Here is a 27,119-nt window from a genome sequence, read left to right as displayed (position 1 = left end):
GGCTTATGGTCCATAAAAACGGTGAAGTGGCAACCCTCCAAACCGTATTGGAAGTGTCGTGTGGCTAAATAGCACTTGCAGGTTCTGAAAGAAGCATGGGGAGAGAGTGTGGAGGGATTGGTAATGATCTTTCAGGAATCAATAGATTCTGATAAGGTCCCAGATGTCACTCCACGAAGGGAGGGGGCAGTGCAAAGGAAATTATAGACCTGTTAGTCTGACGTCAGTGGTTGGAAAGATGTTGGAGTCATTTGGAGGTTACGGAGAAATTGGAGGCACGTAACAGGATAGACTAAAGCCAGTATAGTTTCCTTAAGGGAATATCTTGCTTGACAAACCTATTGGAATTCTTTGAGGGAGTGACCAGCCAGCTGGATAAGAGAGATAAGGTGGATGTTGTCCTTTGAAGGCCTTTGACAAGGTGCTACACATGAAGCTACTTAACACTATGAGCCCGTGATATAACAAGAACCATACTAGCACGGGTAGAGCATTGGCTGACTGACAGATAGATACCAGAGAGTTGGAAGACAGGGATCATATTCTGATTGGCTGCCAGTTGCTGGTGGTGTCCACAGGGGGTCGGTGTGGGGCCACTTCTTTTAATGTTGTATATTAATGATTTGGGTTATAGAACGAATGCGTTTGTGGCCAAGTTTGCAGACAATATGAAGGTAAGTGGAGGAGTAGGTCGTGTGGAAGAAACACGGAGGCTACAGAAGGACATAGACAGATTAGGAGAACTGGTAAAAAAGCGGAAAATGAAATATAATGTTGGAAAATGTACAGTCATGCACTTTAATATAAAAAAATAAATGAGTAGACTATTTTTTAAATGGGGAGTAAATTGAAAATACCCAGATGCAAAGGGACCTGGGAATCCTCGTAAAGGAGAGCCTGAAGGTAAACCTGCAGGTTGAGTCAGTAGTAAAGAAGGCAAGTGAAATGCTGGCATTCATTTCAAGAGAAATAGAGCACAAGAGCAGGGATGTGATGTTGAGGCTTTATCTGCCACTAATGAGACCTCACACAGTATTGTGAGCAGTTTTGGGCTATTTATTTAAGAAAAGATGTGCTGACGTTGGAGAGAGTTCAAGGATGATTCTGAGAATGAAATGGTTAACACGAGGAGCTCTTGGCCTGTATCTGTTGGAATTTATGAGAATGAGGAGGGATTTCATTGAAACAAAGTTGAAAGGCGTGGACAGAGTAGATGTTGAAAGGTCTCTCCTACATTGGGAATATAGGACAAGAGGGCACAACTTCAGGATTGAAGGGCATCCGCTTAGAATGGAGATGTGGAGGAATTTCTCAGCCAGAGGGTGGTGAATCTGTAGAATCTGTTGCCACAGATGGTTGTGGAGGCCAGGTCATTGGGCATATTTAGGACAGAAATTGATAGGTTCTTTATTAGTCAGGGCATCAAAGGTTATGGGGAGAAGGCCAGGCAGTGGGTCTGAGCGGGGAAATGGTTAAATGGCAGGACCTATTCATTGGGCTGACTGGTCTATTTCTGCTCCTATGTCTTGTTGCTGATAAGGCCAACTACTGTCGTGTCATCAGCAAACTAATGACTCTCTTAAAGCTGGATCTGGTGATGCAGTATCAAGATCAGGCAGAGTACACAGCCCTGAGGGGCACCAGTGCTCAGTGTGATGGTGCTCAGCATTCTGCAGCCAACCCAGCCAGACCATGGTCTTTCTGTTAGGAAGTCCAGAATGTACCTTCCATGTCTCCCAATAACTAAAGTCCTTCAATCTAGGCAACATTGTGGTGAGCCTCCTTTCTAGTGCACAACATCCTTCCAATAGTACGGTGACTATATTCCATGCACACAATAAATACTCAAAGTGCAGTCTAACCACTGCCACAAAACATCTCATATTCCATAGCCCAACCTCTGAAGGCAAGAATGCTACTCTAGGGTTCATCAACAGATTGGACCTGCGATGAACAGCATTCCACATCCTGACACAGGCTCACTGACGATCACTTCAGAGATCACTTGCATGTGGGAAACAGTGACTCACCACTAGCTTTTTGTACTGCTTCTGAACGTTCTTGAGTTCCTCCTGTGAGAAAATAAAAATGATTAAACAACGTACTTCTGCCAAATTTATCTTTCAAACAGCTTTCCTACGCTTGGCTGCAGTACAGTTTATCAACTCTTGAAATGCTTGTTGCACAACATTCAACCAGCATGTTACCTTAAACCTTTTCTCACTGTTAATGTGATCCCCTTCTGGCAGGAAGTCTTGAATATATGGCTTCAACATCACTCAACGAACATAATCAAAGCCAATTCATAAATTCAACACAATCGTGACCATTTTAGTTGCTGTACTATTGCTGACTGAGTTATTTCACCAAAGTCCTGAGGTTTGCCTTGGTGGACATTGGTGAACTAATTCTCAGATCACTCAGGGCAGCAGAAGCCAGGGGTGCTGCCTCATATTGCCAGAGACTTGGGTTTTATCCTGACCTCGGCACCGGATCGAAATCTTCCAACTAGAAGTGTGTGCAAACCACTGAACCAGACTGATGGCACCTTCAACTAGAATGGAAATTGTCTCCATTCCTGCAGGGGACATGGTCTAAATCCCAAGACTTACCCCCCAACCCATCTCTTTGAATCTTGAATGAACTCAGAGGTAAAAGGTAAATGCCCACAAATACACCCAACCAAAAATAGTGGCAGAGTTTGAGCCACGCTGTTATAACGCCAGTGACAATGGTTTGAATCCCGCACTATCTGCAAGGAGTTTGTACGCTTTCCCCGTGTCTGTGTGGGTTTTCCCCAGTGCCTCCGGTTCATTCCCACCTTTCAAAATGTACCAGGGATTGTAGGTTAATTGGGGGTTTTGGGCACCAAGGACTCGTGGGCCAGAAGGGCCTGTAACCGTGACCGTGTTGTACATCTAAACTTTAAAAAAATTAATTAAAAGGCTGGCGATCTCCAAAATAAATTCCAGGATTGAGGCATGACCCAAACGTCTTTGCTGTTCTGACTTACCGGTTTGGAAATGTTCTGGCTATTAATCTGTGGTCCATAGGCTTCGATTTCTCTACTCAGTATGTAGTGGGATGCAACCTGTTGTTCCAGTTCTGGCAGCTGCGGTCCATAGCCACCTTCATTGATCTCGAGCTGTGATTAGTGAAAGAAAGAGTGCTAAGATGCATGTGGCTGAGGCAATGTATATCACTGAGGGGGAGGGAGGTAAGGGTTATTGTATAACAAAGAGAGCAAAGGAGATGGGAGTGAGTGTACCAGATGGCGATGGGGATGGCAGTCTGTGTGACTGCGAGCGAGTGGTATGGCTGTCTGTGACTAAGCAGGTGAGTATCTACATGTAACTTAAGAGGGATGATGAGGAAGGGGAGAGGTTTTCTACAAATCAGTGTTCCGTCAGTCTACAGATCCACAGGCATTTGCAACCAAACAATCTGCTGGAGGAGCTCAACAGGTGAGCAGCATCCATGGGGGAGGAAGAATGCTCTGGAATGATGGGCACTGGTCTGAAAGGCCAACCGATTTTAATCTTCCATGGATGTAAGGAGCTTGTACGTTCTCTCTACGTCTGCATGGGCTCCAGTTTCCTCCCACAATTTGAAATGTGCTAATTGGGTGTATTTGGGAGGCACGGAGTCGTGGGCCGAGATGGTCTGTTACCATGCTGGATGCTGTTTGACCCACTGAGTTCCTCCAGCAAATTGTAGTTTTGTCCTCATTGCCTACTTTGAGTCAGGGATTGACCATAGTACATGACGCACTGCACGCAGTCAGCAAGTACAGCAGGAAAGAGGGCAATGAAACTCTCTCAAGCTGTCTCCAGCCATCTGATTACCGTACCTGCTTCTGTGCCAGGATGTCTTCCCAATTGATGGATTTATCAATATTGGGCAGTTTAAGCTTCTCGTAGAGATCCCGATATACTGAACATTGTTGCACCCAGCGGTCATGCATTCTCTTGATGCTAAACAGAAGCAGATTTTAACCATGTCAAGAACTGTCACTTCCTTCTCAATGACCAATTCTAATCCCACCATAACTGAATGTTTTGTGTCATGCCATTAAGTCCAACCATGGCAGTGTCACGTGCAGGGTCAGAAGAGTCACCCCATAATGAAGGAAGGTACAGACAATGTGCATCAACAATATGCTCCACACCAACCTGTTGCTTACTCCTTGAGTATGTTGATCTTTTGTAATCTGCGAGCCTTACTCGTCAGTAACACCTGGCACCTCATGCTCACCTCCTGGGCAGCCATTTCCTGGTCTCTGGTGCTTGATATCAGAATGCACTCAACTTAAACAGTTGCCCCAAGAACAAGGTGCTGATTGTCCACCTTATCGATGTCCCTCATAATCTTGTATACCTTTGTTAAGTCACTTCTCTATTGTTTCACAGAGAAAAGCCCTAGGTATGTCAACTTGCTTCACATTACATGTTCTCCCATCATGGCAGCATCCTGGTTAATCTCCTCTGTACCATCTTTAAAACATCTCCATTCTTCTTGTAATGAGATGACCAGAACTGAAGACAACACATCCAAGTGTGGGTAAACCTGAGTTTTATGGAGCAGCCACATTTCTTCACCACTCTTGACCACAGCCCTCCGATGAATGAAAGCCAATACACCGTACACCTTCTTAACCATTGTATCAACTTGTGCAGAATCTCAACCTAGACCTGGACCCCAAGATCCCTCTATCCTTCCACATTGTTAATCATGCCACAGAGCATAGTAAACCCTCAGTGATAGCCAGACTCTGATATTCTGGCTAATGGGAACTTCCCAGTTCCATCAGTAACAGTCTTTTAATTTCATTTTTTCTTTAATATGTGTTCAGTAGGTGGGCATCATGAGCAAAACTGTACATCATCAGTGAGAAATCTCCCTTGTGAATGTGGTTGTGATTTGCTGCAGAGTCATAATTTTACAGCTTGGAAACAGGCTCTTCGGCCCATCATCCATGCTGACCAAGTTGTCCAACTGAAGCCACCCCATTTGGCTGCATTTGATCTGAACTGTATTTTAAAATTGGACCTACCTCTACTGGAAGCTTGTTCCCCAAATCCACCACCCTCTGGGTGGAAAACCGTGGCCTTCAGATCCCCTTGCAGTCTATCCCCTTGCACCTTAAACCCATAGCTTTAGACTCCCCAAGTCTGGGAAAAAGACAGTAACCATCCCTCTTATCTGCTCCTTTCGAAGGTCACCCCTCACTCCCTCACACCACAAAGAGAAGTCCCAGCCTATCCAGCCTCTCCTGAGAACTCAAGCCCTCCACTCACAGCAATATCCTTGTGAATTTTTGCTGCACCCTCTCTATCTTAATCATGCCCTTCATGTAGTGCAGTGACCTGAATCACACACATTGCCCCAAATGTGGTCTAGTCCCCTGATTCTATGGGCCATGGGTGTGGGTGTGGGGCTCTCCTGCAGTGGTACAGCACCAGTGACCCAAGTCTGAATCCAGCTCCTTCTCCCATGTCTGTTTGGGTTTTCCTCCGAGAGCTCCTGTTTCTTCTCACCCTCCAAAACAAAGGTGGTTGTAGGTTAATTTAGGTGTAATTGGGTAGCACTATTTTAAATGGCCAGAAATGTCTTCAACTGTGCTGTAAATAAAATTTTAAACATTTAAAATATTATGTGTATTGAGGATACGGGTTAGGTCACTGATTTCCAATCCAGAAACACAAAGTGAAATCCCAAGGAGAAGAAAAATTGTATAATTGCAAAACAATCGTAACCATGGCCAAACTGGAAAGGAAATCTGTCACCTTACACATCCTGCCCCTGATATCACTCCTGACCCAAACAATTTTAACATCACTAAGAAATTAACTTGAGGGCCATCAGGATAATACCAACAGGCCTTCCCAATGGTAGCCAAATTTCAGTGTACAATTTTTTAAAATTTAAACGTACAGCACGGGAACAGACCCTTCCATCCACGAGCCCGTGCCAACCAATTGCGCCCCTGGTACGTTTTTGAAGGGTGGGAATAAACCGGATCTGCTCCCCCCACACCGGGAAAACCCACCCAGAATCAGGAAGAATGTTTAAACTCCTTACAGACAGCGCAGATTCAAATCCAAGTCCCAATCGCTGGCGCTGTAACCGCATTGTGCTAACTGCTACATCAACCATGCCACCCATTTTGTGAATGATTGGAAAGGTAATTTAGACAGATGGCTCATGCTCTGGTCTATGTGGTAACCTGGAGCTGGTCCTGTGCCAGGAAATTTGGTTGATGGTCCAGTAGAAGTACATTAACCGGCCAATTAGAGGTTGCCACTGAGAGCCGCAGGATTGCAGTTAAACGTGACAGTTTGGGCCATGACTCCTGAACATCTTATGCCTGGCACATACTGTGGTCACAACACAGTGATGGCCTGATCCTAGTCGATAGTCTCAATAAGTGAGGGAGATTTTTATATTGGGTTGCCTACAGAAAGCAAAGTGTTTTAGGAGATGGGACATGTTCTGCTTCGAGGTCTGGGACCTCTGCTCTTTGTGATTTTTATAAATAATTGGAATGAAGGAGTGGAAGGGTGTGTCATTAAGTTTGCAGATGACACGAAGGCTGGAGGTGTTGTACGTTGTCACAGGTTAAAGCAGGTCAGTTGGTTAATGGAAGGATTCTTAGCAGCATGGAAGACCAGAAAGATCTTGGGGTCCAGGTTGATAGATCCCTCAAGGTTGCTGTGCACATTGATAAGGTGGGACCAAAGAAGTACGGTGCGTTGGCCTTCATTAGTCATGGGATTGAGTTCAAGAGCCGTGAGGTGATGTTGCAGATCTGTAAAACTCTGGTAAGACCACACTTGCAGTATGGCTGGTGGAGCTCAGCTGGTCTCACAGCATCCATAGGAGGTGAAGATATATTACCGATGCTTTACCTCCCATGGACACTGCAAGCCAGCTGAGTTCCTCCACCATTCACTGTGTTTTTACTACATTCACAGTGTCTGCAGACTTCCAAGTTTCAGTCCACTTGCAGTACTGCATTCACTGCTGCTCCCCTCATTACAAGAAATATGCAGATGCTCGGAGAGGGTCCAGAGGAGATTGACTAGGCCTAGGTTGAATATGTCTTATGAAGCAAAGTTGACTGAGCTAGGGCTTTTCTCTCTGGAGCGACAAAGGATGAGAGATGGCTTATAGAGGTATTTAAGATAATGAGGGGCTTAGATGGGTGGACAGCCAGTGTCTTTAACCTGTGGCACAGTGAGTGGGGAGATGTCAGAGCTATGTTTCTTTAAACAGAGATGGATGGGTGAATGGAATGCATTGGTAGGGGTGGTGGTCGAGGCTGGTACAAAAGACTCTTAGACAGGTACATGGGTGTATGAAATATAGAAGGTGATGGTTGTGAGGGAGGGAAGGGCTAAATTGTTGTTTATGGGCTGAAGGGCCTGTACTGTTCTGGAATGTTCTATTGTTAAGCGTGGCAGTGAAAGTGTATGAAGTAGAATGAGAACGAAAGGGTCTGTGGAGTTGGGTGAAGGCAGACTAGAAGTGGTGGGCAGGATGAGGACAAGTTGGTGGATGGGTGAGGGTCAGCTGATGGGAGAACGATTGGCCTCTGGATCAGGATTAGGTCGTGAGAATTGCCAATCAGTGGGGGAAGTCCCAACTAAACTGGAGAACACTACAACACAGAAACAGGCCCCTTTGGCCCTTCTAGTCTGAGCCAAGCAATGCCTCGTCCCATTGACCTCCACCTGGACCATCGTACTCCATACCCCTCCAATCCATGTACCTGTCCAAATTTTTATTAAATATCAAAATCAAGCCCACATTCACCACTTCAACTGTCAGCTCATTCTACACATGAGATGGACAGTAGGGGAGGGTCAGATCAGCAAATGAATGGATGGGAGAAATGGGTGGGGAGAGGGTTGAAAGCTTGAGGGTGTTGGGAAGATGCCTCAGACTTGGGGGCAGGGAGAGGCATCTCTAATGGTAATAATAGGGGGAGGAATGATTCTTCTGGAACATTGGTCCAATCTTTTTGTATTGATAGAGCACATGAGAAGGCCCTGAAACCCATGCAGCCCAATTATATCCAATAAGCCTACCATCCCACACAACCGTGCTATGCACGGTTGGCATAGCAGTCAGTGCCAAGCTGTTACAGCACCAGTGATCAGAACTTGGGGTCAAATCCTGCACTGTCTGTTAGGAGTTTGTACATTCTCCCTGTGTCTGTGTGGGTTTTCCCCGGGAGCCTGGTTTCGTCTCACCATTCGAAACATACTGGGTTGTAGGTTAATTCGGTGTAATTGGGTGGCACAGGCTCATGGGCCAAAAGGGCTTATTACCGTGCTGCATGTCTAACTTGTATAAAATTTAAAATTCAGAAACCCACTACAGGTCAAACTCATTACAGACAGATTCGAACCCAAGTTGCTGGCACTGTAATAGTGTTGTGCTAACCACTACATTAACCACGCCAATCTGGTTTTACTTTTAACATGGATAACAAAATTCTCCAGAGTTTGGATGGTATTCAGTTTGGACTAGGAGTTGGAATAGACTGCACAAGTCCATATCCACAAATGTACAGTAACCATCCAACCCCTGGATGATGGATGGTTAGCATAGCTTAGCAATTTCAAATTGTCTGGAATTCAAATCCTCAGCAGGCCCTGGTGGGACTTGAACTTGCTTCCTCTGGATTATCAGACCAGACATCCTCCTGCAGAACACAAAGGTTTCTCAACTCACTCATCTTCAATCTCTTTCCCCTGTGGATGTCCCAGCTTTATTGCCTTGTTAGCGTCCAGGAAAAGGTCCTTGAGGAGTCCTTCCGTCCGGGCTAAGTTATCCTTGTTCACTGGCTCGTACTTGAATGGACGCTTGTTCTCGTAGTTTAACTTATCCTGAAATGATCAAAAAAAACAGAGCAAATCTATCTGCAGTGCTTGACGAGCATTGCGCCTGTGCACATTTCTGCAAGTCCCTCTCTCTCTCCTTTCTTCAATAATGTGTAATTTGCTGTCTTACAAAAGACTTGTGAACATCGCTCACCCCTCTCCATCGACACTTCCCACTGACTTGCCGACTTCACCACCTCCCCTCCCCTTCTATTGGGAAGTAGATTAACAAGTGCCAGGTCAGGCACCAGCAGTTTCAAAGACAGTTTCTGCTGTCATCAGGCTCCTGAATGGAGGTTTCACAAGTAAAATAATATATTTTTCTCTGTTCTAATCGATCTCTCACTGTAACTCTGTACTGTGATTTTAACTGCTGTACTATGTCTTGCTGGACTGCTCGGAAATTGAACTTTCTCACTACACCTTGGTACAATAAACAAACTTGCCATCTCAGAACCAGGAGACTGTTCCATCTTATAGAAGGAGGCCATTCAATGCTCTCATTCCATGCTGGTTCCCAGCAGAGCTATCATATCACCTACCCCTCCTTCCTTCGTATATCCACAACCTCGTCCTTGCACTGTCAGGTCTGTGGTGATCTGTGGGTACTGTGTGAGGATAGACAGGTGCCATGCCACCATGCTGGACGTGCCAGAAAACACAGTCACATGGATCATGATTGGGTCAATAGTACAGAAAGTAGTGGGTCCCAGAATCTCTCCTCTGAGAGCACTGAATGATTCACAATAATAGAAAGGGTAATATATTCAATGAAAGAAAGACAACTTGAGGGACACCATCCAACTTGTGGTTACTCCTAAGCTCCATGACAGTGAAGTTCTTGTGACCACAAGGGAGTGGTGGGTCACATGATACATCTCTTAAATGGGTACATTCAATCCTTCTCCATGGACTGTCACCTTGTTGTGGTGGAGAAGCTTGTGTGGTCCTGAGATCCCGAGAGCAATGCCATCTGGAGCAATCCTCCTGGTAGGACCACCCATGGTGGTAAGATTGAGGGTGAGGTCCCTGACAAAGAACAATCCAACCAAGACCTCAATGGTGGAATAGGCAGAAGGAGTTTCTCTGAACTCAATATCTGTGAAGGCAGACAAAGCCTACTACAAATCCATCAGCTCCAGTCATCGTGGTTTCCAGGCCACTGGAACTAGTTGGTTGATTTGTGAAGTATTGTGTACTTCTTGGAGCGCGACATCAAGTCCACGTTAAACAAATCCACACACAGGCGCCTTCACTCGGTGGATCAACGGAACGAATGCCATCATCCTCGACTACGAGGAATAGCCATGCCCAACATAGACTCTATACGTCACATCAATGAATATGATTTCCCCAGCAGTAAAAGGGAAACTTCCATCACCAACATCACTATTACACACAATCCATCGCAGAAAAGAGGACATCCCAAGGTCACAACTAAAACCAAGGATGCTACCACAGGACAGCCTCCAAAAACACAGCTCTTTCAAGACTGCAGAACAATGGAGCATCATCTACACCCCAGATAGAATCCCTGTTATTTACCCATGCAACTCTGCATTGAACACAATATATAGAGAACCAGAAAATGAAGATGCAGTCACCTTTCACGGTTTCAAATTCCTGATTGTGACTGCAGCAATGTCGAAGAATGGTGCACACCCCTTATACCACGGTCTCCATTCTCACTCCCTCTCTTGTTAATCCCTCCCTGGTCTCTCTCTTTCCCTCAGCCTCTCGTCTCCCTTCCTTCAACTTCCATTCTTGCACCTGTCAGAGAACCAGCCTTCTTTGCCCCACTGGCCTCTCCCCCATCCTGGCTACCTTCTCTTCTACTCTTCCACCTGCATCGACCAGTTAAGCTGTGCTTTTCCCCCCCCTTTCTTCCCCCCCAACTTAAGCCTGATTTTTGACATTCTCGACAAAGGGCTCAAGCCCAAAACATCAACTGTTTTTAACTTCCTATTGATGCTCTTTGATCTGCTGAGTTTCTCCAGCATTTTTGAGTGCTGTACCAGTGGTCACCTGCACACTTTCTCATTTGCCTCCCTCCATCCTTCTCTTGTGTGGTTTCTCAAAATTACACAGTCATTCCAGACACCATGATCTACATCCAAAATCTGGACGACAATGATAAATTTACTTCCAATGCTAGACAACAAGGCAAAGAAGGTGGATAGAGAACTGTCAAAATCAAATGCAATATAACAGTCCCACCATAGTTTGGAAGCTCTCAAGCACCAACCCCTTGAACTCGTTGAATGTTAATACTTTCCAGCAGATGAGGCTTTGGAGCAGTTGTGGTTTGGGAAATGTGATCGGGAATGGCAGTTCAGTAGACAACCTTCTCTTGTCTGAGCTCCAGCGATGATTCAGAATCAGAATTTATCGTCATGAACAAGTCATGAAATTTGTTGTTTTGCAGCAGCTTCACAGTGAAAATACCTAAACTAAACTAATAGTGCACAAAAAGTCAAAGTATGAATGTTGCAGCACAGAAAAACAGGCATTTGACATTTCTGGTCTGTGCTGACCAATAAAACTAGCTAGTCCCACTGACTTGCTCCCATTCTGTAACCCTCCAGACCTCTCCCATCCATATATTTATCCAATTTAGTTTTAAAACTCAAGATTGAATCTGCATTCACTACATCAGATGGCAGCTCATTCCACTGGTTCATTGATCCTTCAGGAATCTGATGGCAGTAGGGAAGAAGCTGTCCTTGTGCTGCTGGGTGCTCGGCTTCAGGCTCCTGGACCTTTTCCTCAAAGGTAGCAGAGTGAAGAGGGCATGGCCTGGGTGGGGGGGGGGGGGGGGGGTCCTTGAGGATGGAAGCCGAGGGAGTTGTTCCATTTATTGTGATGGATTTAAAATTTAGAATGGCCTTGAAAGAATTGCAGGAGACTATTTCCAATAACGAAGCTTTGCAAGCAGAGGGTGCAGATTTAAAGTGGTTACCGAAAGCACCAGAGATCCATGTGAAATGATCATTTCACAGCACACACTGGAATGCAATCCTGTATAGAATGGATGGACATATGAGAGTCACTTTCACAAGAGAATGAGGTAAATACTTATATTGTGACATATGGGAAAATGTGGAGGAAGAGAATCTACTGGATTTGTCTCTGAAAAAGTCTCCAAAACTTCTAACCAAGGTTGTTGTTTGACTTACAGGCCAAGTTGGCCTGTTTCTGTGCTGTAATCGTTACATGGGTCAGTGGGTTTAGGTGGATGTAAGTGTTCATCATGGACTAGAAGGGCCAAGTTGGCCTTTTTCTATGCTGTAATCGTTACATGGGTCAGTGGGTTTAGGTGGATGTAAATGTTCATCATGGACTAGAAGGACCAAGTTGGCCTCTTTCTGTGCTGTAATCGTTTTATGGCGATAGTGAAGGAAGGAAGCACAACCTTCATTTGGACGAGGCCATAGAGAGAGGTTCCATCAACTTTCTGAGATGTATGTCAAGAAATTGCACAAAGCTTTGTTCAAGGGAAGACCAAAGTGTCCATCCTGATCACTGCTATTCCTTTACAGTGATGTGCTTGCTTTGTTCACTGTTGTTCAGGAGTTATTGCTGTTGGCCAACTGGCCAATTTCCTTGTAAAACACAAAAAACTGAAAATCCAGGAATACAGCTGAGCACCCATAGGGAGAAATAGTCAGCCAACGTTTCAGATCAGGACCCTGCATCGAGATGAAGTCTGCCCTTGGATGCTGCCTGACCATCTTCTCAATGCTGCCTAACTCCCTGCATGGTGACAAGCTACTGCATTTCACAAGCATCCATCTGGATGGAAAATGCTCCAGGATGTTCAGAAGTTATGGAAGCGGCACCATGATTTCTTGTTCAATCCAGCATCGTTTTGCTGAATAACCACATGCTCTCATCTACAACCTTGCCCCGTGACCTTGACATGCTCACCGCACGCAGCTTCTCCTCGGTGTCCAAAATGTCCCGCTCCACCTGGTCACCACTCTTCTGCATCCGCGATATCAGCACTGGGAGATCACTGGAAATAAGAAGAAGAATCATCAGGAGACACAGATCAATGCAGAAAATGTAGCATTGGGAAGGCCATTTGGCCCATCATGCTTTTTGTCAGCTCCTTAAAAAACCTTTTCCAGTTGCTTCCATCCACCAGACTAACCTTCAGCCTCCAATTCTCCATTTCATCTATGTCCTCCACCATAGTGGATACTGCATTTTCAGGTTACTTTTGCCATTCTCGCCAATTACCTTTAAACTGAGATACAGCTTGGTAACAGGCCTTTCTGGCCCACAAGCACGCATTACTCAAACACACTCTCATGACCAATTAACTTATTATAACCATATAACCACTTACAGCACAGAACAGTCCAGTTCGGCCCTACTAGTCAATGCCGTAGCAATTCCCCACCCTCCTAATCCCACTGACCAGCACCCGGTCCATACCCCTCTAGTCCCCTCCTATCCATGTAACGATCCAGTCTTTCCTTAAATGTAACCAATGATCCCGCCTCAACCACGTCTGCCGGAAGCTCATTCCACATCCCCACCACCCTCTGCGTAAAGAAATTTCCCCTCATGTTCCCCTTATAATTTTCCCCCTTCAATCTTAAACCATGTCCTCTAGTTTGAATCTCCCCCACTCTTAATTGAAAAAGCCTATCCACATTTACTCTGTCTGTCCCTTTTAAAATCTTAAACACTTCTATCAAGTCCCCTCTCAATCTTCTACGCTCCAGAGAAAAAAGCTCCAGTCTGCACAACCTTTCCCTGTAACTCAGACCCTGAAATCCTGTCAACATTCTCGTGAACCTTCTCTGCACTCTCTCTATTTTCTTTATATCTTTCCTATAATTTGGTGACCAAAACTGTACACAGTACTCCAAATTTGGCCTCACCAATGCCTTGTACAATTTCATCATAACCTCCCTACTCTTGAATTCAATACTCCGATTTATGAAGGCTAACATTCCAAATGCCTTCTTCACCACACCATCTACCTGAGTATCAGCCTTGAGGGTACTATTTACCATAACTCCTTTGTTGCTCTGCACTCCTCAATTGTCTACCATTCAATGTATATGACCTATTTAAGTTTGCCTTTGCAAAATGTAGCACCTCACATTTATCTGTATTAAATTCCATCAGCCATTTCTCAGCCCACACCTCCAGCCTTCCTAAATCATCTTTTAATCTACGGTAATCTACCTCACTGTCCACAACACCACCAATCTTTGTGTCATCCGCAAACTTGCTTATCCAATTCTCCACCCCTACATCCAGATCGTTAAAAAATATAACAAATAATAGTGGACCCAGGACCGAACCCTGAGGAACTCCACTAGTCACCGGCCTCCAATTGGACAAACAATTTTCTACCACTACTCTCTGACACCTCCCATCCAACCACTGCTGAATCCATTTCACTACCTCTTTATTTATACCTAATGCCTCCACCTTTTTGCCTAACCTCCTGTGGGGAACGTTGTCAAAAGCTTTACTAAAGTCCAAATAGACAACATCCACAGCTTTCCCTTCATCAACCTTTTTTGTAACCCCCTCGAAGAACTCAATCAGGTTTGTCAAGTATGATCTACCCCTGACAAAACCATGCTGATTACTCCCTATCAATCCTTGCAGTCATAGAAACATAGAAACATAGAAGATAGGAGCAGGAGTAGGTCATTCGACTCTTCGAGCCTGCTCCGCCATTCAACGAGATCATGGCTGATCTTAAAGTTCAGTACCCCGTCCCCGCCTTCTCTCCGTAACCTTCAATACCCTTATACTGAAGAAATATATCTAATTCCCTCTTATATATATTTAATGAACCTGCCTCTACTGCCCTCTGTGGCAATAAATTCCACAGATTCACCACCCTCTGGGTAAAGAAATTCCTCCTCATCTCGGACCTAAATGGTTTGCCTATTATCCTCAAACCATGGCCCCGGGTTCTGGATTTTCCCATCATTGGAAACATCCCATCTGCATCCATTCTGTCCAGTCCTGCCAGAATTTTATATGCTCTATGAGATCCCCTCTCAATCTTCTAAACTCCAGCGAGTACAATCCCAATTTGCGCGATCTTTCCTCATAAGTCATTCCTGCCATTCCAGGTATCAGCCTGGTGAATCGCCTCTGCACTCCCTCCATCGCAAGAACATCCCTCCTTAGATAAGGTGACCAAAACTGCACATAATACTCCAGGTGTGGTCTCACCAAGGCCCTGTACAGCTGCATTAAGGTATCCTTGTTCCTATACTCAAACCTTCTTGATATGAAGGCCAACATACCATTTGCCTTTTTAACCGCCTGCTGTACCTGCATGCTCACCTTCAGAGACTGGTGTACAAGTACCCTTAGGTCTCTCTGCACTTCCCCATCTCTTAATCTATTGCCATTCAAATAGTAATCTGCCCTCCGGTTTGTATTACCAAAGTGGATAACCTCACATTTATCAACATTGTAGTGCATTTGCCATGTATCTGCCCAGTCCCTCAATTTATCCAAATCACACTGGAGCTTCCTGACCCCTTCTTCCGTGCACACAACCCCTCCTAGCTTAGTGTCATCAGCAAATTTGGAAATATTACATCCAATCCCCTCATCCAGATCATTAATGTAAGTTGTGAACAGCTGGGGTCCCAGTACAGATCCCTGTGGCACCCCACTGGTCACCGCCTGCCACTCAGAAAATGAGCCATTTATCCCAACTCTCTGTCTTCTACCTGCCAGCCAGTTCTCAATCCACATCAATACTTTGCCCCCAATCCCATGAGCCTTGATTTTGTAAGCCAGTCGTTTATGCGGGACCTTATCAAAGGCCTTTTGGAAGTCCAGGTACACCACATCCACTGGCTCTCCCCCATCTATTTTACCTGTCACCATCTCAGAGATATAAAGAAGAGTGAGGATTGTCTTGAGAATGGGAAATTTATAACATTTGAACAAATGAAAGATAAATCCATGTTGACTCTGTCCGATCCCTTCTCTGCTAGTCATATGCTCCGCCATTACATCCTTAATAATGGATTCCATAATTTTGCCCACTACTGATGTAAGGCTCACCGGCCTATAATTCCCCGCTTTTTCTCTACCCTCCTTTTTAAATAGTGGGGTAACATTAGCTACCCTCCAATCCATTGGTACTGATCCTGAGTCTATCGAGTTCTGGAAAATAATTCTTAAAGCATCTGCTATCTGAATGGCCACTTCCTTAAGTACCCTAGGATGTAGATTATCAGGCCCTTGGGATTTATCTGCCTTCAATCCCATCAATTTCCCCAAGACCATGTCCTTAGAGATACTGATTTCTTTCAGTTCCTCCCTTGCATTAGTCTCTATGTTTCCCAACATCCTTGGGAGGTTATTTGTATCCTCTCTTGTAAAAACAGAACTAAAGTAAGAATTTAATTGCTCTGCCATTTCCTTATTCCCCATTATATATTCCCCTGATTCCGACTGCAAAGGACCTACTCTGGATTTCACCAATCTTTTCCTCTTGACATGTTTATAAAAGCTTTTGCAGTCGGTTTTTATATTTGCCGCAAGCTTTCTTTCGTAATTTATTTTTGCTCTCTTAATTAATCCTTTTGTCCTCCTTGGGTGCATCTTGAACTGCTCCCAGTCTTCGGTTGTGGTACTTTTTTTGGCCAATTGATATGCTCTCTCTTTGGACCTAATGCTCTCTCTAATTTCCCTTGTTATCCACGGTTGAGTCACCTTTTTTGGTTTATTTTTATGCCAAACCGGTATAAACGATTTTTGCAATTTCTCCATTAGATCTGTGAATGCTTTCTATTGTCTATCCACAGTCAACTCCCCCATAAACACCACCCAATCAATCTTACTCAACTCCCGTCTCATACCATCATAATTCCCTTTATTTAAATTCAGGACCTTAGTCTCGGTTTTAATTTCATCACTCTCCATGTCGAGTGAGAATTCGATCATATTGTGATTGCTCCTACCCAAAGGGCCTCGTACAACAAGACTGTTGATTAGCCCCTTATCATTGCATAATACCCAATCTAAAATGGCCTGCTCCCGAGTTGGTTCCTCGACATATTGGTCTAGATAACCGTCCCGTAAACATTCAAGGAATTCCTCCTCCTCAGTATTTTTACTAATTTGGCTAGTCCAATCCATATGCAAATTAAAGTCTCCCATGATGACAGCTGTTCCCTTATTGCACGCTTTTCTAATTTCTCTTTTAATGCCTTCCCTCACCTCTACACTACTATTTGGAGGCCTATACACCACCCCCACTAACGTTTTCCGCCCCTTGCTATTCCTCAGTTCTACCCATATAGATTCCGCATCTTCCGACAATCGTGTCGGTCCCTTCTCTCACCATCAATATTACCCCACCCCCTTTTCTTTCCTGCCGATCCCTCCTAAACATCGTATACCCCAGGATGTTAAGTTCCCAGGCTTGTCCACCCTGCAGCCATGTTTCTGTAATCCCAATCAAATCATATTTGTTTATCTCAATCTCCACAGCTAATTCATCTACCTTGTTCTGAATGTTTCTTGCATTAAGATATAAAGCCTTCAGATTTGCTTTTTTCACCCTCCTTGCTCTTTCTGATTTTTTACTTTTGCTGCCTAACCTAACTTTTCCCAGTCAACTGGGATTCACTGATAGTGTGTTGTGCTGATGGCTGTCCCCACCTCCCGGCTCTGCCCGCATCTGCTCCTCACATATAACCCTGGTTTCCCGCCTAAACCCAGAACCCTTCCACAAACGACTGTGAGACCCTACCCTTAGTTATAAGCTTATAAAAGCCCTTCTTCTCCCTCCAGTCATGAGAGCTTTTATTCACGCTACAATTTTATTGGCTTAATCTCTAACAATGGAAGTGCTACTCAAGCCAGGTCCACACTCATTTCGAGGGTAGGAACGAAAGGATATTCAGTCATCAGAGACTGCCATTGAGGCTAAGTACCTGAAATTGCAGAATGAGGTACTAGCGTGCACCGACTCGCTCTACATCGCCAGTGGCCAGGAGAGACCATTGATGATTACCTGCTGGATCTGTGGACACTTGCCAAGAAGTGCAGGTACAAAGCAGCTGTTCGTGTCGTGTGGGTCCGCTCGAAGTACGAGCAGCAACTGCTTGAATTGGGTAAGAAGGACCTGGCTAGCCATGTCGAACTGGCCAAATTGCTGGAACAGGCCAAGCTTGAAGCCAGCGAGCTCGCTCACCCAAGTGGTCCCTTCCAAGGACCAGCTGCTCCCGCTACCCCTGCCCTAATGGCTGCCACTTCCCATGCCAGGGAGTGCTTTTTCTGCAGCAAGAGCCAGCCTCCCCAATCTCATTGCCCAGCTAAAGACTCAGTGTTTTCCAGCTGTAGCAAGAAAGGGCATTGGACGCGGGTTTGCTGCATGAGAGGAAGCCCGGGGAAGTCTGCAGCCTGCACCGCTCTTGGATCTGACTCCAGCCCCAAGTTGTCTGCCCAGAATTCACCTGAAATCACTTGCTATGCTACATGCTGACAGAGGGTGGCGGTGAGGAAACAGCGCGGAAAGTCTTGGTGGCCATTTTGCCGTGATCCAAATTCAAACTCAGTGCCTTCATCAGAGGAGGAGAGAGGAGGGTGGCCATCTTGCTGTGCCACGACGTGGGGCCACTCGAGTCAGGAGCATGGAGTCGCTGAAGACCTAGCCTCAATGGTCCTAGATCAGGACAGATCTCACCAGCTCAGCAACTCCATAGTGACTGTAAAGGTAAACGGACTTTCCACTAAATGCTTAATTGACATAGGCTCTACTGAAAGCTTCATAGACTCACTGACTGTGAAAAAATACAACTTGACGATGTATCCTTCCAAATATCGCATATTTCTCATTTCTCATTGCATTCTACGCATGTTCAACAACATTCATTTGAAGGGGGGAATTCTGTAACTTTCACCTATATACACTTGATAAATTGAGTGCTCCGGTCGGTGTTGTTGGGTCTGGACATTCTGTGTCACCTTATAAGTGTGACCTTAGAGTATTCTGAACCCCTCTCCACTGTAACAGTTTGGAACGGAGGGCCCCTAAAATCAGAACCCACATGCAGCCTCTCCTCACTGAATATCGACCCCCCCCCCCACCCCTTCCCGAATCTGTCCACAGACTGCAAGCCCATTGCTACTAAGAGCAGAAGGTACAGTGCAGGAGACCGAGATTTTATAAAGTCTGAGACAAATTGTCTGCTTGACGAAGGTATCATCGAACCTAGCACCAGCCCGTGAAGAGTGAAAGTGGTAGTGGTAAAAGGGGAAAACAAGTCCAGGCTAGGAATTGACTAGAAACACACTATTAATTGGTACACACTCCTGAACACATACCCCCCTCCCTCGAATTTCGGACATGGTGAATGCACAGTATCAGGTCTATTTGACTATTAACCTGAAAGTTGCTTATCACCAGCTGCCAATCTATTCCGAAGACTGTCCATATATGGCATTTGAGGGTAACAGTCATCTTATCAATTCCAGAGGGTCCCTTTTGATATTACTAATGGGGTTTCTATCTTCCAGAGGCAGATGGACAGAATGGTGGACGAGTATGGATTGAAGGCTACCTTCCCCTTCCTCAATAATGTCACCATCTGTGGCCACACCTTGGAAGACCATGACGCCAACCTCCAGAGCTTTCTCCATGTTGCAAATGCTCTGAACCTCACATAACTCTGGCAAGTGCATGTTCAGAACTAAATGGCTGATTATCCTTGGCTATGTGGTGGAAATGGTATCATTGTCCCTGATAACAAAAGAATGTTCCCCCTGTTAGAGCTTTGAGGAGATGCCTGGGGTTTTTCTCATTTTACGTCCAGTGGATCCCTCAATAAACTAATAAGTTTTGCCATCTCTTAAAAGCCATATTTTCCCCCTCTCGGCTGGAGCCCAAATGGCTTTTAACTACCTCCGGAACCACATTACGAAAGCAGTGGACAAGAATATGCCTTTCCAAGTGGAAAGCAACACTTCAGACGTAGCCCTGGCCACTACCCTCAAGCAGACGGGCAGGCCGATTGCATTTTTTCACAGACATTACAAGGCCACAAGCTCCAGAACCCATCTGTGGAAAAAGAGGCTCAAGCCATTGTAGAAGCCGTGAGGCACTACCTGGCTGGTAGGAAATTTACACTCCTCACTGATCAGCGCTCGGTCACATTCATGTTTAATAATGTCAAGAGGGGAAAAATCAAAAATGACAAGATTGCTAGGTGGAGGATCGAGCTCTTCACCTACAATTATGACATTGTCCAGATGCCTTATCCAGAGGAAGCTGTGCCTCTGCACACACCGGTCAACTGTGGTCTCTGCATAATGAGCTCTGCCATCCAGGGGTTACCCACATGGCTCATTTTGTCAAGGCACGCAATCTCCATGGAAAACTCCATGGAAGACATCAGGGAAATGACCAGATCTTGCCAGGTCTGCAAGCCGCACTTCTATTGCCCCTCAAAGGCGCACCGGATCAAGTCATCTAGGCTGTGTTGATTTTAAGGGGCCTCTCCTCTCCACGAATGGGAACACCTTCTTTCTCTCTATCATTGACGAATACTCCCGCCTCACGTTCACCATTCCATGTCCATACACGTCCACCTCATCAGTTATGAAGGCCCCAGATTCCATTTTCGCCCTGTTCAGGTATCCCAGTTATATTCATAGCGACCAGGGCTTGTCCTTTATGAGTGACGAGCTATGTCAGTATCTGCTGGTGAGGGGCATCACATCCAGCAGGACCACTAGCTACAACCCCCGTGGGAATGGGCAGGTTGAAAAGGAAAGTGCCACAGTCTGGAAGGCTGTCAAACTGGCACTGAAGTCAAAAGGCCTTCCACACTAATACTGACAGGAAGTCCTCCCCATGACGCTCCATTCCATCTGGTCACTAATATGTACTGCGACCAATGTTACTCCTCACAAGCTCCTATTCACTTTTGAAAGAAGGTCGGCATTGGGAACTACATTCCCAATCTGACTCACCACTCCTGGTCCAGCCCTTCTCAGGAAGCGCGTGAGGAGAATCAGGCTGAACCCCTGGTGGAAAGGGTGAAACTGCTCCACGCCAATCCCATGTACACTTACATGCAGTACCCGGATGGCAGGGATGAAACCATCTCCATCAGGGACCTGGCACCCATTGGAACAGAGCGTCTGTTGCCTCACGCGCCATGGAGCTCATTCTCGCCACCCCCAGCCAGGGCCTCGGGGTATCCGGTTCAGCAGGAAAGTGCATCTCTCTCCACCATCGAGCAGGAGAGCCAGCCCACCTCTCCTCCATCACAAGGGGACCAGGAGACCCAAGGAGCCCAAGGCCCCCCGGTGCTAAGGCTTTCCACAAGGATCTCCAGACCACCGGACCTCTTAACTCTGTAAATTTAAAAATAACTATATTTTTCAACCATTTTTTTCTGTTCTCTGTCATCATTCACAGACCCTAAATTCTGCAGGAAGGGGTGAAAGCAGTGAACTGGGATTCACTGGTAGTGTGTTGTGCTGATGCCTGGCTCTGCCTCCCAGCTCTGCCCCCATCTGCCCATATATAAATAACTAATATATAAATAAATAAATAACCCTGGGTTCCCACCTAAACCCAGAACCCTCCTGAAGACGACTGTGAGACCCTACCCTCAGATCTAAGCTTATAAAAGTGTTTGCTCTCTCTCCAGTCGAGAGAGCTTTTATTCACGGTACACCCCTCAGCCTCAGGAATTCAACTTTATGCAGTGAAATATATCTGCACTTTTTTTTCTCAGTAACAATAACCATGAAACTGCTGAATTGTTGTGAAACCCACCTGGTTCTCTGGTTTTTATCAAAGTCACTTTTTTTATGGCACAAACTGCAACTATGAACATTAATTTATCCATCCTTTTGTATTTATTTCCTCTTTATGTGTCTGGACTTCTGAGGAAGTGTCAGTATTACCATTGCAATGAGTGTCTGGCTGCAACAGTAAAGTTTTACAGATGACCATAAACTCACATAAAATACATCAGGCAGTACCCGGTAGCCCACCTGGGACCCGGGTGAGATGACTGAGTCATGTGTGCCTCCTGCACCTTTCAAATAGCAGCCTAACCTACCTTTGAAATCGCCAACCTTGCAATTTAAGGGGGATCCCACCCCTGCGATGACCATTCCCTGTTCCCTTGTTTTTCCTGTTCCCTTCCTGTTTAAAGTTCCACAGTAACTGGGTGAGCTTTTAAATAGGCGAGGATACGCAAGTAAGTTTTACTGGGTTCCCTGACCACCTCCGGGTGGATTTTGACTGGCCTTGCCCGGTTCCGCCCTTTCAAATAGCCCTACACCTGGGTCTTCAACCTAAAATTGCCTGTTTAACCTCATTTCACAAGACAATTTAATCCACTGGCTGATGGAGAAGTTGTCCTCGCCATCCTCTTCACCTCTCTCTGCAAATAGATTTTGGACTTCTGAACGGAAAGACCACAGTCTGTCCGAGTTGATAGCAGAAATTGAGCACCAACACTGGCAAACCTCAGGACTGTGTGCTCAACCTGCTCCTGTTCATGCTACTGATCCATGACTGCATCACCAGATCCAGCTCCAACAGTATCATCAAGTTTGCAGATGGCACAACAGTCGTCGGCCTCATCAGCAACAACGATGAGTCGCACTGCAGAGAAGAGGTGGAAAATCTCGTGAAATGGTGCGAGGGTAACAACCTGAGTCTCAACGTGGACAAAACAAAGCAGATGTGGTCTGGTTGCTGCACTCCACTGGACTATGCGAGTGGCAGTGAAGATCAATGGAGTCTCCGTCTCCTTCACTGACGTGATCTACCAGGATTATTGTCTGAAGAGGGCGCACAAAATCATTGAGGACCCCTTCCACCCTGAACACTGCATATTTCAGCTGCTCCCATCGGGAAAGAGATACAGGGGAATCAGAGCCAGCCGAGGAATAGTTTCTTCTCACGGACAGTGAGAATGTTGAACAAGCAAAGGAACTGCTCACATTGACCATCTGAAATTCTCATATACCTGAAACAATATTTATTTATATTGATAAAATACTTTTTCTGCATATGTATTGTTTCTCTGTCTGTGTGTTTATGTCTGGCCAAGCAAGCTGGGACGTGGCAGCGAGGTCCTTGGGTCGATGCCGCTTTGCAGACGATGCCGCTTTAGTTGCCCATTCAGAGCCAGCTCTTCAGCGCTTGACGTCCTGCTTTGCGGAAACTGCTAAAATGTTTGGCCTGGAAGTCAGCCTGAAGAAAACTGAGGTCCTCCATCAGCCAGCTCCCCACCATGACTACCAGCCCCCCCACATCTCCATCGGGCACACAAAACTCAAAACGGTCAACCAGTTTACCTATCTCGGCTGCACCATTTCATCAGATGCAAGGATCGACAATGAGATAGACAACAGACTCGCCAAGGCAAATAGCGCCTTTGGAAGACTACACAAAAGAGTCTGGAAAAACAACCAACTGAAAAACCTCACAAAGATAAGCGTATACAGAGCCGTTGTCATACCCACACTCCTGTTCGGCTCCGAATCATGGGTCCTCTACCGGCACCACCTACGGCTCCTAGAACGCTTCCACCAGCGTTGTCTCCGCTCCATCCTCAACATCCATTGGAGCGCTTACATCCCTAACGTCGAAGTACTCGAGATGGCAGAGGTCGACAGCATCGAGTCCACGCTGCTGAAGATCCAGCTGCGCTGGATGGGTCACGTCTCCAGAATGGAGGACCATCGCCTTCCCAAGATCGTGTTATATGGCGAGCTCTCCACTGGCCACCGTGACAGAGGTGCACCAAAGAAAAGGTACAAGGACTGCCTAAAGAAATCTCTTGGTGCCTGCCACATTGACCACCGCCAGTGGGCTGATAACGCTTCAAACCGTGCATCTTGGCGCCTCACAGTTTGGCGGGCAGCTACCTCCTTTGAAGAAGACCGCAGAGCCCACCTCACTGACAAAAGGCAAAGGAGGAAAAACCCAACACCCAACCCCAACCAACCAATTTTCCCCTGCAACCGCTGCAATCGTGTCTGCCTGTCCCACATCGGACTTGTCAGCCACAAACGAGCCTGCAGCTGACGTGGACTTTTTTACCCCCTCCATAAATCTTTGTCCGCGAAGCCAAGCCAAAGAAGAAGTGTTTATGTCTAATTACGTATCTGCATGTTAGGACCAAGGACTGGAGAACGCTGTTTCATCGGGTTGTACTTGTACAATCAGATGACAATATGGGTATCATGAACCCTCAAAACTGCCTACACCTCAGAAATCTTTTTACCAAAATAAACTTTATTCACAAAAACATTTACAAAAGAAAACCGTTCAAAGTCCTTTCTCATCCTTAGTGTCACATCCATACATTTCCAAGACTCTTCATTGTTACATCGTTCTCTGGCCCCTTGCAGTTACAACCCCTGTGGTTTGAGGGATTTCCCTTAGCCTCAGCCCTTCAGTGCATGGTAATGGAAGGACTCAAGACTACAATCCTTCCCCACAGTGTCCTCTCGTTGGCTGCACCAAGTTTCAGTGCGTCCTTCAGCACGTGCTCCTACAATATGCCAGTCAACAGCATTCGCTCACCGACATCTCCATGGTGCTGAATGACCAACAACCTCAGGGCAGATAATATGGCATCTCTCACTGAGATGATGATCTTCCAGCAGCTGAGGATGTCTGTCTCTGCATGCATCCGCAGGACAAGCCTTTAAATCAGAGGATTCCCAGTCGTGCTGCTGCTGGAGATGAACTGTGACAAGCACCCGTGGATTCTTCTCCACACACCTTCAGCTCAGAAATGGCTTTGCTTGCAGTCTCACAATCTGTGAAAGATGTGCGTTTCACTGCACGGCAGGGTTAGTGTCGTGGTTAGCAGAACACTATCTCAACACCAGCGACCCTGTTTCGAATTCGGTGCAGTCCGTAAAGATATCTACTTCTGGGGGCTCCTGTTTCCTCCCATCTTTCAAGGATGAAAAGGGTTAATTGGTCACAAGGTTGTATTTGGGCAGCACAGATTCGTGGGACAGGAGGCCTGTTACTATACTGTATGTCTAAATTAAAAATTGAAATTACATTTTAAAATATTTCAAAGGTGGTCAAAGAACTCGTGGAGAGTCAGGAATGAGAAGCCTGAATTCTAGAACGATCACTAAAAAATCTGGAAAGGAATTCTGATAAGGGTGACCTTTACCCTGTGAATGGAACAGACTTGATGGGTCAAATGGCCTACTTCTGTTCCTTTATCTTGTGATATTGTGAATGACTAGAAAATAGTATTTGCTACAACTGGGGATTGAGGGGCTGAGATTGGTAGGGAAACATTTCAAACAACAGAAGGGGAGTAATCCGTGGAGAGGGGCTTCACATTATTCTCAATCGTGCTATAAATGGGTCAATGTTACAACAACAAAACAGAACATAGAACATTGCAGCACGCTGCAGACCCACGAGGTTGTGCCGACCTATGTAAACCTACTCCATGTCAGTCTAGTCCTTCCCAACTTCACACCCATAACCCTCTATTTGAGAGACCCTATTGTACCAGCCTCTACCATCATTGCATTCCAGACACCCTGAATGTTCAGACAAATACGAATGTGAAAAGGCCTTGCACTGTATATATGTCCAGATCAGAAGCTTTCAAACTGCCCCCTAAACTCACATTCCACTTTAAGTAATCCCTATGCCATCGATGCTCTGTGATTAGTAAGAGATTGCTTAAGGTGGGATGAGGGTGGGAAGGGAAGGTTGAGAATCACTGCTCTAGACCCAATTGTTACTGAAATACTTGAAAAATGATAATTGGCACGGTTCTGAAACTGTGCACACATCGAGTCAATTAGGGATGATTAAAACAGTGGTCCTCAAACCTTTTCTTCCCACTCACATGCCACCTTCAGCAATCCCTTACTAATCACAGAGCACTTCTGGCATAGGGATTACTGAAGGTGGTATGTGAGTGGAAAGAAAAAGTTTGAAAACTACTGGTGGAGAGCCACAGGAGTAAGGACTTAAAGGAATACTTCTCATCTGCATTGACTGTGGAGAGGATCATAGAGTTTAAGGAACTGAGGTCTCTGAGTAGTGATGTCATATCAAAAGAGGAGGAGCTGGCAGGTACCATCTGGCCACGGGGACTTCGACCTTGGGGTCTCCATTGGACAGGAGGCTGTGTGGCCACGGAGGTTATGGGGTACTGAGGCAGTGACATCAGAGGAGGCAGTAAGACCCACGGCCACTCAATATCTCCGAAGTGACTCTCTTTTACTTCTCTTCCTTGTTTTAACAAGGACGCTGGATTACTGGGGACTCTTGGTTTGCTTTTTCAGGGCAAACTAAGATTTTTGTGTATTTTGTGTACATGAGAAATGGAATCTTAAAAGGATGACAAACCACATCCTTGTTTCGCTGTGACTGATAGGGTGCCTGTGAATAATTAATGATTCATATAATTTGATTTATAAATAAATAGTTGATGAAATAATCTAATATACATTCAGTTATTGATGTGAAAGGTGTGTTATTTTTTATTAAGGGAGAGCAGTGAGGTACATCAGTTGTTCACATACCCTAAGACAGCGGAAAAGATCGTTGGGGCATCTCTTCCTACCATGATGGACGTCTACCACTCAACACAGGCAAACGGCAATAAACATGGAGAAGGACTCCACACACCCCTCACGTAAACTGTTCTCCCTTCTGCCATCTGGAAGGAGGTACCACAGCACTCGGGCCCTTACGTCCAGATCGGGCAACAACTTTTTCCACCCAAGCCATCAGGTTCCTGAATTCCCCAAACATTTGTGGATAGTGTACGGTAGATTGTTACTGTATACGTCTTAATATTGTAATGTGTTTAACTTCTATTCTAACTTATATTTATGTAACTATGCTCCGTGGTCCTGGAGAAACGAGAACTCAACTTTACCATGCAAGCATGGGATGAACGATAAATAAAGGAGCCTTGACTTGACTAAGAGCAATGCATGCCATGTGCTATGAACGTTGACCCATTGTACATCAAATCCTACTGTTGGTCAGGTTTTGTTCACCTTCAATGAAGGAATGCTTGACTCTTGCTTTTCTAAACAGCACTGCAGAAGAACCAAGGGATGCTGTTGAACCTTTCTGCAAAAATATGTTAACCCACACAAGTGTCCACCTACCTTTCGTCCATCACACATCAGTCTACACAGACTCCCCCTCACAGTCCAGAATCCGTGAGTCTTCAAACCTTTGCAACG

The 27,119-nt window shown here is 45.6% G+C and overlaps 1 protein-coding gene across 1 annotated transcript in view; it reads right to left on the bottom strand.

Moving 5' to 3' along the window:
- Positions 1 to 27,119, bottom strand: part of evpla (envoplakin a) — a 120,671-nt gene that overhangs the window by 64,382 nt on the left and 29,170 nt on the right. Inside the window, exons 2-6 of the mRNA XM_069928996.1 lie at positions 12,816 to 12,903; positions 8,740 to 8,894; positions 3,851 to 3,974; positions 3,014 to 3,145; positions 2,031 to 2,072 (exon numbers count right to left, since the gene is read on the bottom strand). Coding sequence (XP_069785097.1) covers positions 2,031 to 2,072; positions 3,014 to 3,145; positions 3,851 to 3,974; positions 8,740 to 8,894; positions 12,816 to 12,903 — 541 coding nt within the window. The remainder of the gene's footprint in view (positions 1 to 2,030; positions 2,073 to 3,013; positions 3,146 to 3,850; positions 3,975 to 8,739; positions 8,895 to 12,815; positions 12,904 to 27,119) is intronic.

The sequence above is a fragment of the Narcine bancroftii genome, chromosome 3 (assembly GCF_036971445.1).
Source record: "Narcine bancroftii isolate sNarBan1 chromosome 3, sNarBan1.hap1, whole genome shotgun sequence".
Taxonomy (NCBI): domain Eukaryota; kingdom Metazoa; phylum Chordata; class Chondrichthyes; order Torpediniformes; family Narcinidae; genus Narcine; species Narcine bancroftii.
Note: the sequence above shows the minus strand (reverse complement) of the source record. Positions and strands in the feature narration are given on the sequence as shown.